This window comes from Elephas maximus, chromosome 2 (assembly GCF_024166365.1).
Source record: "Elephas maximus indicus isolate mEleMax1 chromosome 2, mEleMax1 primary haplotype, whole genome shotgun sequence".
NCBI classification, from domain to species: domain Eukaryota; kingdom Metazoa; phylum Chordata; class Mammalia; order Proboscidea; family Elephantidae; genus Elephas; species Elephas maximus.
Genome location: NC_064820.1, coordinates 47,035,380 through 47,052,275, shown reverse-complemented (window position 1 = coordinate 47,052,275; position 16,896 = coordinate 47,035,380). Strand labels below are relative to the sequence as shown.

The window sequence follows — 16,896 nt, the reverse complement described above, 5'->3', positions numbered from 1 at the left end:
AATACTGACACAGCGGGTATGCCAAAACATCTGCTTTGGAGGCTGACATACCTGGGATTTCTCTTTGTTACAAGTTAATCTTAAGGGCAGTTATTATTGTTATCCTTGTCTTCAGAAGAAAACTTACAGATTTGAAAGACATCCTTAATTAAAACCCACTTTAATAGAACTTTCTACTGAGTGGGAGAAAAATCATGCCAAGTTGTGTTTCAGTGACTAAAACAGACATTTTAGAAAGACAAGCAAGCATACAATCTACTGGGAACAAAAGTGCAACCTCATCAACTGTACCTTGTTCTGTTTAATTTTAGAATTATTGGTACAGGTCCATTACTTTAAACAGTTCCAAAAAACCCATATTTATGCTTCAGAGTATGTAGAAAACAAAGCAATTGTCTTCCACTGGTGGCCTTTGGCAGCTAAAGAGCACATCAGGACTGGCATGGAAGGCCTTCGATCCAGCACGGTCCTCTCCTGCTCTATCACCCGTCAGAGCCACAGCTCAGAGCCACCATCAATAACACAGTTCCCTGCAGCCTGCGCCCTCTCTTTAGTTATAAATGTCTAATTCACCTAAAAATATCATTCAAGGAATCAAGTACTTCATCCTCACTACTGAAAGACAAACTTCAGCACTGAGTAAGAAGCAAGTGTTAGAATAAATAGGTGAAGCACGGGGCATTTTAAGGGGAGTGAAATTATTCTGTATGGTGGACACAAGATACAACGCATTTGTCAAAACCTATAATACTGTACAACGCAAAGAGTGAGTGCTGATATAAATTATGGCAACCCCATGTGTTATAGAGTAGAACTGCTCCATAGGGTTTTCTGGGATATAATCTTTACAGAAGCAGATTGCCAGGCCTTTCTTCCACAGCACTGCTGGCTGGGTTTGAACTGCCAACCTTTAGGTTAGTAGCCAATCACAAACCACTTGTGCTACAGGGACCTAGCTAATGTAAACTATGGACTTTAATTAATAATAAGGTACCAATATTGGTTCAGCATTGTTGGTTCAGTAACATCAGTATTGTTGGTTCAGTTGTTGCTGAACTTCAGTGTTGGTTCAGTAACAAGTGTACCACACTAATGCAAGATGTTAATAGTAATAGAAACAGGGTGCGGAGGGGGAAGGGGGTACATGGGAACTCTGTACTCTCTGCACAATTTTTCTGTACACTTACTGCTGCTCTAAAAAGTAAAGTGTATTTTAAAAAATATGTATTCGAGAAAATAAGAATAGTATACAAAATAGCATGCAAGTGAATTGTTCTTCTTATTTTTAATTGTTACAAGTACAGTAGTTTCTGTTCATTTTAAATATATAAACAAATAGAAAATAGGAGGTTATTTTAAAACCAAAGCCATTCCATCTCACATATCTCTAAAAAGACACACTTTGGTTTCTAAAACCCTTCCTACCTAATTTCTTAAAAGGCCATTTTAATTTGCCTGGTGCTCAAAATACTAGATTTTGGCATTTCCAATATTAAGAGCAACTTCACAAAGCACAACTTTTTCTTCCATAACTTTTGCTTTGCAGTGTCAAATTTCCACTTAAAATAAAATTTTCTATTTCAATGATACCGATCAACTATTTGAAAACCCAGAAGTGGGCATACAGAATTTTATATAAATTACAATTTCAACTCTGTACTTATAAAAAGTACAAGAGGCGGGGAAAAAGGGAAAGAAATCAAAAACCAGCTTTCTACAAAATCTTTTATTTTCTTGGCACCATAACAGCTATAAAGAGCTCATTTTCATATGCAGGATTTAAGGTAGACGTTTCAGAATCACCGGGACTATTCTTGCCTTTGTTTGCTTTCCATTAGTTCATCCGTGTCATGTGAAGAGAATTGGTTATCCAGACTACTAACTGGCCTCCTTCCCATAAGGGGCAGGGAAGGGGGAATGACTCACAGTGATGGGGGTGAATGTCAAGAGGGACCGCTGAAAGGACTCTCATCCGCCTGACGAAAGATGCCCTCGGACAGATGCAGAGAGCGGCTCACCTTTTCGCACACACTGGACATTCTTCATCTCAGGACTCCACTTAAGGCTAGAGCCACAGAGAAAGACTGAAGGACCTTCTAAGGACATGCCACCTGGACAGGAAAGTGTCACCTTCTCACCCACTGCATAGAAGAGCTTGTGGGGATGGCTCTGCATGCCATCCTTCAGTGCAGGTAGGACACAGGCTATTTCTAAATATAAAAGGAAGCAGAATACAAAGGTCATTGCTTCTCTAAACTGTCTTTTTTTTAAAGATGACAACTTTGATTGGTACTGATACACTTGTTCTTTCTCATAACATTAGAGAATGAAGAGGAAGAGGTAAGTTCACTCTTAGGGTGCGCTGAGTGACACTCCCCACAGTGCCTGGCATGTAGTTGACCAATGAATGGAAGTTCAAGATTCCAGAGAGGAGGGAAGCCTAATGTGGTGACTACAACATTTGATAATGGTATTCTCCTTGTATATTTGAAAATTTGAAGAAAAAAATCTGAAAGGCTGCCAAATTGAGGAGAAAGCTACAGCTCAGAGGCTGAAAGCTGAGTAGTATTTTTGGCAGTCTCACAGGTTAAAAAAAAAAATCCATTGCCATCAAGTCAATTCTGACTCATAGCGACCCTATAGGACAGAGTAGAACTGCCCCATATGGTTTACAAGGAGCACCTGGTGGATTCAAACTGCCGACCTTTTGGTTAGCAGCTGTAGCTCTTAAACACTACAGCACATTTGGAGACCAGTTCTGGACAAAAGGAGAGGCCCAGGTAGAAACCTTGTACTCTCAATTGGAATCCCTTAATGGCTACAGCCAAAAAGTAAAGGTAAACCAGAAAAGTAAAAATACAGCAATAATGAAGGCTGAAGCCTAATTTCAAAGTAGCTCAGATCCTCACTGGATTCTACCTTAATTGCCTGCCAGAAACAAAGCTAAATCTTCTTTAGAGAAGATAACATTGTCCAAAGCCTCAAATTATTTCTTCAGTGTTTAACACATAATGTCTGGCATTCAATCAAACTAATCAGACATTCAAGAAGATAAGAACTAACCAAAATCCAATCCAAAAAATGACAATAGAAATAGACACACAGGAGATCCAGATGATGGAGTTAACAGACGTGGACCTTGAAATAACTGTGATTAATATGTTGAAAAAAATCAAATAACAAGATTGAGAATTACAACATAAAACGAGAAAGTATAAAAAGAACAGAAAAAAAGGAATATCTAGAATTGGAAAGATGAAATTAAGAACTCAGTAGAGTCCTTAACAGCAGATTGCACACAACTGTGCAGAGAATTGTTGTTGTTGTTAGGTGTCATTCAGTCTATTCGACTCATAGTGACCCTGTGTACATCAGAATGAAATACTGCTCGGTCCTGCGCAGTCCTCACAGTGGTTGGTACTCTTGAGACCATTTTGCAGCCACCGTACCAATCCATCCCTTCCAGGGTCTCCCTCTTTTTCGCTGACCCTCTAGTTTACCAGACATGATGTCCTTCTCTGGGAACTGATCCCTCTTAATAATATGTCCAAAGTATATGAGACATAGTCTCACCATTCTTGCTTCCAAGGAGCATTCTGGTTGTACTTCATCCAAGACACACTTGTTCATTCTTTTGGCAGTTCAGGGTATATTCAATATTCTTTGCTAACAGCACAATTCAAAGGTGTCAATTCTTCTTCGGTCTTCCTAATTTATTGTCCAGCTTTCTCATGCATATATGACGATTGAAAACACCATGGCTTGGGTCAGGCAAACATAGTCTTCAAAGTGACATCTTTGCTTTTCAACACTTTAAAGAGGTCCTTTGCCGTTGATTTGCTCAATGCAATGTGTCTTTTGATTTCTTGACTGCTGCTTCCATGGGTGTTGGTTGTAGATCCAAGTAAAATGAAATCCTTGACAACTTCAGTCTTTCCTCCATTTATTATTATGTGGCTTATTGCTCCAGTTGTGAGGATTTTTGTTTTCTTTATGTTGAGGTATAATCCATACCAAAGGCTGTGGTCTTTGATCTTCATCAATAAGTGCTTCAAGTCCTCTTCACTTTCAGCAAGAAAGATTGTGTCATTTGCATAACAACAAGTTGTTAATGAGTCTTCCTCCAATCCTGATGCCCCATTCTTCTTCAAATAGTCCAGCTTGTTGGACTATTTGCTTAGCATACAGATTGAATAGGTATGGTGAAAGGATACAAACCTGACACACACCTTTTCTGACTTTACACCACACAATATCCCCTTGTTCTGTTTGAACAACTGCCTCTTGAACTACTTCTGGGTTCCCCTTGAGCATATAAGTGTTCTGGAATTCCCTTTCTTTGCAGTGTTATCCATAATTTGCTATGATCCACAAAGTCAAATGCCTTTGCATAGTCAATAAAACACAGGTAAACATCTTTCTGGTATCCTCTGCTTTCAGCCAGGATCCATCTGACATCAGCAATGATATCCCTGGTTCCGTGTCCTCTTCTGAATCTGGCTTGAATTTCCAGCACTTCCCTGTCAATATACTGCTGCAGCTGCTTTTGAGTGATCTTCAGTAAAATTTTACTTGCATGTGATATTAATATTGTTCAATAATTTTTGCATTTGGTTGGATCACCTTTCTTGGGAATAGGCATAAATATGGATCTTTTCCACTCAGTTGGCCAGGAAGCCGTCTTCCAAATTTCTTGGCATAGACAAGTGAGCATCCATTTGTTGAAACACCTCAATTGGTATTCTGTCTATTCCTGGAGCCTTGTTTTTCGTCAATGCCTTCAGTGCAGCTTGAAATCTTCCTTCAGTACCATCAATTCCTGATCATCTGCTACCTCCTGAAATGGTTAAACATCAACCAATTCTTTTTGGTATAGTGACTGTATGTATTCCTCCCATCTTCTTTTGATGTTTCCTGTGTCTTTTAATATTTTTCCTGAAGAATCTTTCAATATTGCAACTCGAAACTTGGATTTTTTCTTCAGTTCTTTCAGCTTGAGAGATGCTCAGCATGTTCTTCCCTTTTGGTTTTCTAAATCCAGGTCTTTACACATGCATTATAACACTTTACTTTGTCTTCTAGAGCCACCCTTTGAAATTTCTGTTCAGCTCTTTTACTTCATCATTTCATCCTTTCACTTTGGCTACTGTACATTCAAGAGCAAGTTTCAGAGTCTCTTCTGACATCCATTTTGGTCTTTTCTTTCTTTCTTGTCTTTTTAATGACCTCTTGCCTTCTTCATGGATGATGTCCTTGATGTCATTCCATAACTTGTCTGGTCTTTGGTCATTAGTATTCAACATGTCTAATCTGTTTTTGAGATGGTCTCTAAATTCAGGTGGGATATATTCAAGATCTTACTTTTGGCTCTTGTGGACTTGTTCCAATTTTCTTCAGTCTCAACTTGAATTGCATATGAGCAGTTGATGGTCTGTTCTGCAGTCGACCCCTGGCCTTGTTTGACTGATGATAATGAGCTTTTCCATCATCTCTTTCCAGAGATTTAGTCGATTTGATTCCTGTGTATTCCATCTGGCAAGGTCCACTTGTATAGCTGCCATTTATGTTGGTGAAAAAAGGTATTTGCAATGAAGTCCTTGGTCTTGCAAAATTCTATCATGTGGTCTCCAGCATTATTTCTGTCATCAAGGCCATATCTTCCAACTACAGATCCTTCTTCTTGGTTTCCAACATCCACATTTCAATCACCAATAATTATCAATGCATCCTGATTTGCACGTTCAGTCAATTTCAGACTGCTGAAATTGGTAAAAATCTTTATGGTAAAAATTGCCATGAGGGACCCTGCTGGTATTTGAATATCAGTGGCATAGCTCCCAGCATCATAGGAACATGAAGCCCCCACAGTATGAAAAATTGGCAGATACATGGGCGGTGTATTATTAAACTGGAAGATAGGTCAATAGAAAATATTTAGAATGAAACACAAAGAGAAAAGTGATAAAAAACAAAGAAAAGAATGTAATGAAATCATTCGGCCTAAAAATATATGTAGTTTGCATCTCATTAGGAAAGGCTCAAGAATGGGACAGTAGCCACATATGAGGAGATAATGGTCAAGAATTTTCTGAAACTGACAAAAGGCATTAAAGCACAGATTTAAGAAGTGCTTTGAACATCAGCCAGGATAAATTTAAAAAAAAAAAAAAATCACATCTGGGTACATCAGCATAGACCTGCTGAAAAACAAAGACAAAAAAAATCTTAAAAACAAGAGAAAAAAATATACGATTTCCAAAGAAGAAACAATAAGATTGACAGCTGACTTCTCACTAGAAAATAATGAAGTTAGAAGGCAATGCAGTAAGGACATTAATTACTAACCTAGGATACCTTACCCAGTAAAAATATTCTTTAAAAATGAAGATTAAATAAAGACAGTTAGAATATAGGTTCTTGTTGTTGTGTGCTGTCAAGTCAATTTCAATTCATAGTGACCCTATAGAACAGAGCAGAACCACCCTACAGGGTTTTCTAGGCTGTAATCTTTACAGGAGCAGATCAGTAGGTCTTTCTCCCAAGGAGTTCCTGAGTGCGTTTGAACCGCCAACCTTTCGGTTAGCAGCTGAGTGCTTAACAATCGAACTACCATGGCTCCTAACTAGAGAATGCAGAGAGCTTATTCAGAGCACTACTGAAACTTGGGCAGGGTCATGTCTGCCTCTCATTAAAGAGAAGTCAAGACATAGGCCACACAGTGAGTGGTTGTCTTGATTCATTCTCTTCCACATCATTCTCTCATCTTAAATTATATGGTACAACAAAGGCTACTCACTCTGACAATGCATTTTTCCAACAAGCCACTTTAAATCTTCTCCACATCTGGCAACAGGGTCTCCAATAAGAGAATAGCCTTCATTACAAGTGTACACTATGTTTTTCCCAACAGGAAACTTGGCACCTTCACTCTAAGCAACAATAAAAGATGAAGAGAGGTAGACTTGTCTATTTTGCATTAGTAAAATATTTCTTTAGATATATTTTGCCTAGAAAGTGCATCTTTTTTTATTCATTAGCAACCTACAGTCAAATAACTGATTTAGAAAATTGTCTATAAAAAATTGTCTAGAAAATTCTCTATAAACAACATCAATACCACCATAAATGAAATAAGGACATTAATGGCACGACACTGTACTATATTGATTGCTTTCAAAACACCAAGCACTGCGTTACACACTTTACTAAAGTTATTTTAATGGACACTGCCCAAGTAACTTCTTTCCCTTGTATTTTTGGGAAAAAATAGTTTCTTACTAGTTTTTGGAACCATGTTAAGGTGTTATGTGCTATTCATTGGTAACAAATCAAGCATTAACTGTTTGTACTGCATAATAAATGCCAGTATGAGCAGTCAGAAATATTCAAATCCTATCAGCATGTTCATTAAAGTTTAAGTTTCTCGCTGAAAACCTTTAGGGGAAGCACAGTGTTGATCTTCTCCCATTTTCTCCCACCCCACCCTCCAACTCCCCCCAGTAAGGGAAGTGCTGTTGGAGTTGGTCAGATTCAAGGACATTTCATTAGCCTATAGTGTCAGGAGGTGAGCTTTCATTGTGAAGCAAGGAAGAATTTGAAGTCTGAGCCTGTGAGTGAGTCATCATGCTCTTTGGAGTGTCTCTTGGCCGCTTTCCTTGTCTATCTGGTTCCCTCCTATCCAAAATGATGGTGAAGAAACTCAGGAAGAGGGCTTGGAACTGGTACCAACACCAACAATGCTGTAGGCATTAAGACAAAATTCTCTTTTCATTGTTAGTATTGCTCCTCCTGGCTCAGTGTGGCTGCTCCATTGAGTGGTAAGAAACAGAGGACTCGGGTTCATGTTGAGGTTTGAGAAAAATGGGCCAGAGAAGGACCTTGCCCTGCTTTGGTTCTAACCCCTAGGCCTTCCTCAGCCTCTCAGAAGAGACTTCCACATAGAGAAGCCTAACTCAACATTGTTCAAACTTAGCTCTATATCAGAACCAGTTGTAGCAATTTAATAAAATACAGGCTCCTGGAGCTTCTAAATCAGAAGTTGAGGATGAGGTGCAGGCATCAATCTCTATTTTTAAGTTCCCTAGGTGACTCACATGTAACCAGACCATGGAGCTGTGTTTGGAACCCATGGCTCCTTACAGGGCATTGCACGCACTACAGTGTGGGACAACAGCTTCATGGTTTCCTAAAGCATATGTGTTTGCTTGGCCTCATTCTCTGAGCATAAGTTTCCTTTAGAAACATCAGAACCTTGCTCAGGAACACAATTCCTTCACGGATTGTGGCAACGGTGGTGGGGCAATATGGATATTACAGATGGTAGGTTCATTTTCTCTCTCACTCATCCCTCTTCCCTTCTCCACTCCACACACTTGCACACCACTTCCATATCCCAGTAGGACCTACATTTGGGGAAACTATGGAAGACTCTTGAGGAGCCCTGGTAGTGCAGTGGTTAAACCCTAGGCTGCTAACCAAAAGGTCAGTGGTTCAAACTTGCCAACTGCTCCGGGGAAGAAAGATGTGGCAGTCAGCTCCCATAAAGATTACAATCTTGGAAACCCTGTAGGGCAGTTCTCCTCTGTCCTATAGAGTCACTATGAGTCAGAATTGACTCAATGGCAGTGGGTTTTTTTACAGCAATCTCTTAGCTTGTATGCTCAGGGCCTGGAATTTGGAAGAAAAAAATCCTTCATGGAAAAGGCAAAGCTGGTAGTATTGACAGAGTCCTGATAAACAATATCCACTGTGTAAGCCATGAAGAGACTTCACTGGGATTTAGATCCAAAGCCAAGCAGTGAGGCCAGCACTAATTAATATGGTCCCAAAGCCAAAAAAAATTCTCTGAGTGACAACTGGCAAGTGACTCGTGTTCCTTCCTGAAAAAGAAAATCATTGAAAGTACAGTGACCCCTATCTCACCAGACACTGGCTAAATGTCTTATCGGCTTCAGGAATAAAACTAATACTTCATCCCAAGTCTCCACATTTATGGGGAAAAAAGGCCTCTTACAATGGTAAGAGTAAGAAAAGTTCTCTACATTGAAGAAGTTGCTTTTAGATTCCTGTCTTACTGTCCAAAGTGGAAATGTTTAGTAACCCTCTGGCATGATTACATTTGTAATTCACTGGGTAGCCATATTGATTTCTCTTACCACAAAAGATATACTGCCCTCTGCAGAGTTCTAAACACGTTGGGCCCAAGGGGAAAAGTCACATACTAAAACCCACATCACTAAAAGTAAAATGCTCACATAAAATATTTTTAGCACTTTTTCACCATGGAAGAAGGAAATAGATTATGGCATCAGTAGAGAAATGAAATTGGGAGCAAAGGGCATATGTAAAAGAAAACAGAAGTATCTTTTATAACCAACTTGAACAAATCCGTCTTTCAAGGCAGGGGGTGATGGACAAAATTCTGTTGGAACCAAAGACAAAGGAAAACAATGTGGTTCAAGTAATCTGAAAGGAAAAGGAAACATGTAATTAATGTGATTGGCTTCCACAGTTTAATAAATATTTTGCACAACAGTAAATTTTTCATTCACATCATGTTGTGATATCACCTTGATATGATATTTTTGCCATTTTCAGAACTGAACAGCTTATCACGTCCAATGATAAAGAGCTCAAATGTAAATTCAAGCGAGGAAAAAACTTAAACAGCTACTCAGTCAGTAATATGAAAAACAGGCAGAATGGAAAGAAAATAAATAATTGTCTATGAATAACACACCTACTTTATATGATTTCTGGAGGTCAACTGACTCAGAAAGTACTTATTCTCCTGATATTTAGGTCAGAAATTTCCTTAACCCTAACTTAATTCTGTCTTTAAAATAAACACTTAGAGTTAGTGATCCTGTCAGAGAGCATCAAGTAATAGTAACTAGTTTTTACTGAGCATTGGAAACCCTGGTGGCATAGTGGTTAAGTGCTATGACTGCTGTCCAAGAGGTTGGCAGTTTAAATCCACCAGGTGCTCCTTGGAAACTCTATGGTGCAGTTCTACTCTGTCCTATAGGGTCACTATGAGTCGGAATCGACTCGACAGCAGTGGGTTTGGGTTTGGTTTTGGTTTTACTGAGTATTTACAAGGTGGTACTGTGGTTGAGAGTTAAGGCTACTAACAAAAAAGTTGGCAGTTCAAATCCACCAACCACTCCTTGAAAACACTTTGGGGCAGCTCTACTCTGTCCTATAGGGCTGCTATGAATTGGAATTGACTCCATGACAATGGGTTTGGTTAAGTACCATGGCAGTTCCCCTTGATGTGTGCCATCAAGTCAATTCCAACTCATAGTAACCCTACAGGAAGGAATAGAACAGTCCCATAGAGTTTCCTAGGCTGTAATCTTTACAGAAACAGATTGCCAGGCCTTTTCTCCCACAGAAGAAAGCCACTGGTGGGTTTGAACTGCTGATCTTTCAGTTAGCAGCCTGGCACTTAACTACTGTACCACCAGGGCTCCTTGGCAGTTCCCTGTATATTATCTCAGTTCACACTCACAGCAACCCTATGGGATAATACAGAAAAAATAAAGGCCCATAAAATGTGAATAACTTGTCCAAGGTTATAAACTGATAATACCAGGGCTGCATTCAAGTTCAGTGGGTTAGGTTCCTTACAATCATGCTCTTCCTATCTCTCATAAGGCAATGAGAGAGAACAAGGAGTCACAGAGTGTCTATATTTTTTCAGAAGTATATGTGACTGATACCAGATCCTTTGCTGAAAGCAAGTTTTGATCAGGTTTGGGGCAGGAATCCTAGGCCTAAGAGAAAGACGAGAGAATTAAAGCCCTAAGACCATCTTACCAATCCAGAGTCTTGACAGGTCACCATCACTGCGACCATCTCTAGGGAGGGCGATAATCATGATAATGATAATGATGGCATCCACCATTATGCAATAATTTTCAAGGACCTCTGAGATCAATATACCACCAGAATTATCTCCACTCTAGAGATAGGAAATCTGAGTGAAAGCATTACAAATAGCCTATAAGAGGTACCTCCTTCTCAGCTGAGTTCCCTCTACTGTCGCAACATTCAGGAAACCCCAAAATGTGAAGCACTGGTCATGATTTTCTTGTTTGTACAGAGGAGAATCAAAGGGGAACATTTCCACTCCCCTGAGCACCAAAAAATGAAAATTCCTTTAACGTCTTTTCCGAGGCGCTCCCTTCCCTTCAGCTTCAGTCTAACAGCAAGGGAAATATGCTCACTTGGTCAGAGACCTCCGCCAAGCCCCTAATCCTCCCTAAAACCCAGCACGCTCTTTCTGCAGTCATCTCACGTTTGCCACCTTCCTCAGTCAAGAGAGATTGGCAATTGGCAGATTTCAAGGAACCAAAGACTTTAGAATGAGACATCCCAGCCCCCTATGCTTCAACTAAATTCCCATATGTCTCATCTCTTTCTCCAACTCAAATGGCCTTCAAATTATCTTACTTGAACCTTTTGCCAAAGCCCTGATTAGATGTTAATAAAGACAGTTTAAAACAGCGAGATTCGGCGTAAAGAATTCTGACCTAAAGGTTGGGTTCATCAATTAAGCTTTTTTTGAGATAGCTTTTGCAAGGTCCTGAAAAATGAGAAGTTGGTGGCAAACTACTGGGCTGGCTAATCCGTTGAGGTACGATCCACCGCAAACGTTTGGGTGTATGCTTAATCAAATGGCAATAATAATAATGCCCATTGCCTCCTGACTCAGAGGGACCCTACAGGACAGAGTAGAACTGCCCCATAGGGTTTCCAGGGGGTGGCTGGTGGATTCTAACTGCCATCCTTTTGGTTAGCAGCCAAGCTCTTAACCACCGCGCCCCCAGCAGTAATAATAATCAGTGGTGTATCTGAAAAGCAGTACTAGCTAATGTTTATTGAACACTTACTCTGCACCAGGCACTGTCCTAAGCACTTAATTGCATTAAATCCTGACAACATCCTATTATCATTTTATCCACCCCATTATCCTTTTTTTTTTAATCCTCAGTTTATCTTTAAAGTGTTAAAAAGCAAAGATGTCTCTTTAAGGACTAAGGTGTGCCTTACTCAAGCCATGGTGTTTTCAATTGCCTCATATGCATGCGAAAGCTGGGCAACGAATAAGGAAGACCAAAGAAGAATTGATGCCTTTGAATTATGGCTTTGGAAAGAATATTGAATATACCATGGACTGCCAAAAGAACAAACAAATCTGTCCTGGACGAAGTACAGCCAGAATGCTCCTTAGAAGCAAGGATGGTGAGACTTTGTCTCACAGACTTTGGACATGTTATCAGGAGGGACCAGTCCCTGGAGAAGGACATCATGCTTAGTAGGAAGACCCTCAGCTAGAAGGATTGACACAGTGGCTACAACAATGGGCTCAAGCATAGCAAAAATTGTGAGGATGGCACAGCACCAGGCAGTGTTTCCTTCTGTTGTACACAGGATCGCTATGAGTCAGAAGCAACTCCACGGCACCTAAGAACATTATCCTCATTTTAGAAGTACAGCAAGTCACATGCTCAAAGTCAAACAACTACCAAGCAGCAGGTCTGTCTGATACCAAGGCCGCTGCTCTGATCCACTCAGCAGTACTGCCACCCAGTTACAGCCCTTTGTAACACCAGCTCGGGAAAATCCAAAGCACGTGAGTGCAAGTTGGCTATAGGTGTTTCCCTCCTTGCACTGACCCCAGTGCTAAGGGATAAAGCAGCCACACATAAAAGTAGCCATTTAACTCTTAAGGCTTTCAATAGCAGCAAGCAGTAGTGCACGTTTACTGCACAGGGCACTGTGTTCCATGGAACTGTCAGGAACTCTGGTCTTCTTTACCGAAAGTGCTCCAACTCCTCGTCTTCGCATTGCCTGCTTTCCGATGTTTCTCCAATACAGGATTGCCCTCCCCCACTGGGAGGCGGGTTATTGCATTCTCGGCTCCTTGTTTTCTTCCCCTCAACACAGGGGCCCCAAGGGGACCAGCAACTCCAACCTCCATCAACCCCTCCTGTAAGGTAAGAGACGTTCATCAGTAAATACTGGGAGAGGAGGATTCCAAAGCTTAGCTCTAGGCTTCCTGTCTACTGGGGGAGGAGAAAGGCTTTGGAGATACTTTACTTCCACTCTGTTCACTGGGGTTTTCTAGAATGGCCAGACTGTCTCCACACACACCAATGTTAAGGCTGCATTAGCATCCTTCTAGTAATAATTTTTTTTTTTTTTTTTTTTATAATACGGCTCACTCAAGGCACTTTAATGGACGTTGTATCATTTATTTACTTCTCACAACAATGAATTGAGGTAAGCAGGAGATCTGTTAACAACCTCGCTTATGAGGAGATGAAGAGTAAGCGGCTAAATGCCATGCCCAAGGTTCTAATGGCTGACAAGAGGCACATCTCAGACTGTAACCCCAATTTTCTGGCTGAGTAACCCCAGGCTCCTGTCATCAGTCCCCAGTCTCACAATAAGGCATGTTCCTATTTTTAAAGCAATAACTGAGCAAAGGAAGAACATACACTACTGGGGACTCCCAGGCTGCTAACCCCAGGCCTGGCATTTTACGTACAAATGAGGAAATACATAAGTAGAAGTTCTTTTAAAATCACTTCTTTTACCTCCTTTCAGCATCTTTTTCCAATCGTCAGGCACTTCCTCAACTCACCCCGACCACCTCCACCTTCTGTCCTAGGGACCTATTCAAGACCCACATTTCAAGTATTTCCCCCATCTTATGCCCTGGGTAAAACCCAAACCAAACAATTCCAACTCGAAGCAACCCTGTAGGACAGAGTAGAATTGCCCCATAGGGTTTGCCAGGCAGAAGCAGACTGCCACATCTTTCTCCCATGGAGTGGCCGGTGGATTCAAGCCAAGCAACTTAACCACTGTGCCTCGGGGTGACAAGAGGGAATTTGTACCCCATTCTAAGAGCCTTGCTTTCCTAGTTAGGAAGTGACCTCAGAAACCATTACCGGAAAACATATCCTGGCAGATGGGTGTGTTATTGCTCCCTCATTCTTTCTACCATGTGTAGCCCGCATCCCTCTTTTCCCTTTACTCCACATCCTCTCATCAGTATCACACACCAAAACAAAACTAATTTGCATATTTCCCATGGCCTGCCTTATACAGTCATAATTAAAAATTGATTTGATAAAGTAGCCCCCTCAGTTTCTTTTTTTTTTTAAGTTTCCATGGGTCAATTCCAACTCATGATGACTCCATGTGTGCTGAGGAGGACACTCCACAGGGTTTTCATCTCTGTGATCTTTAGAAGCAGATCACCAGGGCTTTCTTCCAAGGCATCCCTGGGTGGATTCAAACTGTCAACCTTTCTGTTAGTAGACAAACAATTAACAGTTTGCACTACCCCAGGAATGCAGGATATTAAAAGGGGGGGATAATAATGTTGTGATTGCTGTCCCAATACTTACCAGTTAGGGGTACCTTCAGTTTAACAAATAACTGGAAATTCAAGTCACAAAAGAATGGATCACAATACAAGTAAGATATTTAGGGAATATTTGGGGAGTTGTTTAGAAATGAGGATACCTTCCTGCTGCTTGTCCATAAGCAGCCATAATTCAGTCATGTATTCATTAAATGGACCTTTATTTAGTGAATTCTATGAATCAAGTCCTATGTTATGCTCAGGGGGTAAATAAAGGCATCTAACGGCCCCAAAGGGAGCAGCTTTCTAGTGGAGAAAAATGTATGAATACATATTAAAATGAATGTAAATATATAAATTGTAGTCATATTTTGCCAACACATAAAGTCGGCTTCACATAGCCCTGTACTAAGTGCTCGAAGCACCAGGCACACTGCTCAGCACACAGCAGGTGTTCAACAAATATTTGTGAACGACTGATTGTACATAATACAAAATAGAAATAAAGATGCTTCAAAGAGTTTACCACCGAACAGTTGGGCAATGCAAACACAAGCTGTAGAGACCTACGGTAGACAAAACCTTAATGACACAACTGCGGAAGGATAGAAGATGGCTCAGAGATAGTTCTGTTTTACTGAAGAATGAGAGGTGGAGGGCATGGTAATTCTGTTCAAACAGGAAAATTGAGAGACAGCAAAGGGCCTTGACCACAGTAGTAGTAATATGGAAGTGGTGAAGAGAAAGAAACACAAAATTCAAATGCCCAGTGAGACTTTCACCTCTCCATGCACAAAGATACAAAATCTCAGGGGCCACAGACAACAGGCAATTCCCATTCCAGTGTGTCCAGCCTAATGGGAGACAATCCAGTGCACTGACCTGCCCGATTCCCTACGAGGACTCCTTGCTCACACGCCACACCAAACGTGTATGGTTTGCAATGGCACTGACACTGGGTCCCCTCAACAGTGGCCAGGCCACCATTTTGACACGGCCGGCAATGGCAGGGGTCAAATTCATCCACGTACTCCTCCAAAGCCCGTTTCAGGTAAAGTCTTTTCACGGAGGCACAGGGCATTTCCTTTACCAGCTCATATAGAGGTGTCAGCTATAAAGACAAAGACAGCAGAGTCAGCAATCAGTGCTTCAGGCACAAATATCTTCCTTTTGACGTTTAGACTCAATCCCCACTACAACAAAATCAAAAGCCACCCTTATGTTGATTCCTGTTGTTTCTTGTTCAGTTAAAAAAGAGTAATTCACTCTCTTGGCAGCAAAATCAAAACAAACCTAGGGAAAATTAGGTTCCAGTGAAGGAGAAATATTTTTTTGTCCAAGTATGAATTAAAAAAAAAAAGAACAGGACAATCATTTTCCAATTAATGGAAGACTGTTCTGAGGACTATACATTTCCACTGCAGTAGAGGATAGAAGAAAAGGAAATACACCTAAATTCTAGCAAAGAAGCAATGTCCTGACTCTGAGAAGCTTAGCATGTCTCTCTGGTGGAGACCATGGCATCTCTCCTCCTGGAGAATTTTTAAAATAGGTAGACAGCTTGGTTCTGGGTTGGGTATTTCAAATGAAAACCATCTTCACGATCATAGATGTTCTGGTAAAGATGTAACAGCCTACTCTTCTGAAAAACCGAGAGGCTCTGGTTTATGTGTGCTTGCCAATTTCTGCAGTGTAACTGCTCTCACCATGGCTGATTTCAAGCTACCACCGCGACGTCACTGAACAGAGTTGGGAGATACATACCACGTGCTCGAGAGGGAGTCCGTGCCACCTGGCTGCAGCACACCACTGCAAGTCATTGGCATCAACACAGACAGCCAGGTAGAGTTCCCCTCCTCTCTTCCCGAGATCTTCTGAACGGTGCATGGCTTTGCATGGCCATATACTTGCAGACTGTCTTTTCTTTGCTCCTTTCCTGCCCAGCTATGATGGTTACAGTTTTGTGTGTACATGATTGAGCATTGGAAAGAATGTCTCCCTTTTCCCCTAATCAACAATTTAGACTTTTTAAATATTTGCATAGGATGTCAACAAGGGATGTAGAACAGGTTGAATATTAAGATTTTAAGATAAGACTTCGCAGGAAAGTTTCCACCTCCCACCCTCACCCTTATCTGGAGGCAAGTGTGTGCAGCATTGTGTTAGGAGGGTATTTAAGGAGCTATTGTAATTTTTGAGTTTGTGAAAATGTCCATGACTCTTTATCTCTGAAAGTCAGGCTTTACCTGGGGCATTGCTTGACTCTCCCGGCAGGGAATAGATCCTATAGAGTCAGTTCTGCTGTGAAGCTGGTTTTGAAAACGTACAGTTGTTCGTTTGCGACTGATAGGAGGGAACCATTTGAGCATAATACAAATTTTGCTCTTGCTTATGTATTATTTCGTCCACAAGAAGCACTGGGTGAACACAGAAAACTGTACACAGCTGAGCCGAGTTACACAGGAACACACAAAATGCACACAGGCACATCTACCTCAGTTCACCCATGTTAT

The 16,896-nt window shown here is 40.9% G+C and overlaps 1 protein-coding gene across 1 annotated transcript in view; it reads right to left on the bottom strand.

The window, feature by feature from the left end:
* The window catches only part of C7 (complement C7), a 94,294-nt gene that overhangs the window by 20,860 nt on the left and 56,538 nt on the right, over positions 1 to 16,896 (bottom strand). The window contains exons 11-15 of the mRNA XM_049862925.1: positions 15,266 to 15,494; positions 12,826 to 12,997; positions 9,378 to 9,465; positions 6,797 to 6,929; positions 2,019 to 2,210 (exon numbers count right to left, since the gene is read on the bottom strand). Of these exons, the coding sequence (XP_049718882.1) occupies positions 2,019 to 2,210; positions 6,797 to 6,929; positions 9,378 to 9,465; positions 12,826 to 12,997; positions 15,266 to 15,494 (814 nt within the window). The remainder of the gene's footprint in view (positions 1 to 2,018; positions 2,211 to 6,796; positions 6,930 to 9,377; positions 9,466 to 12,825; positions 12,998 to 15,265; positions 15,495 to 16,896) is intronic.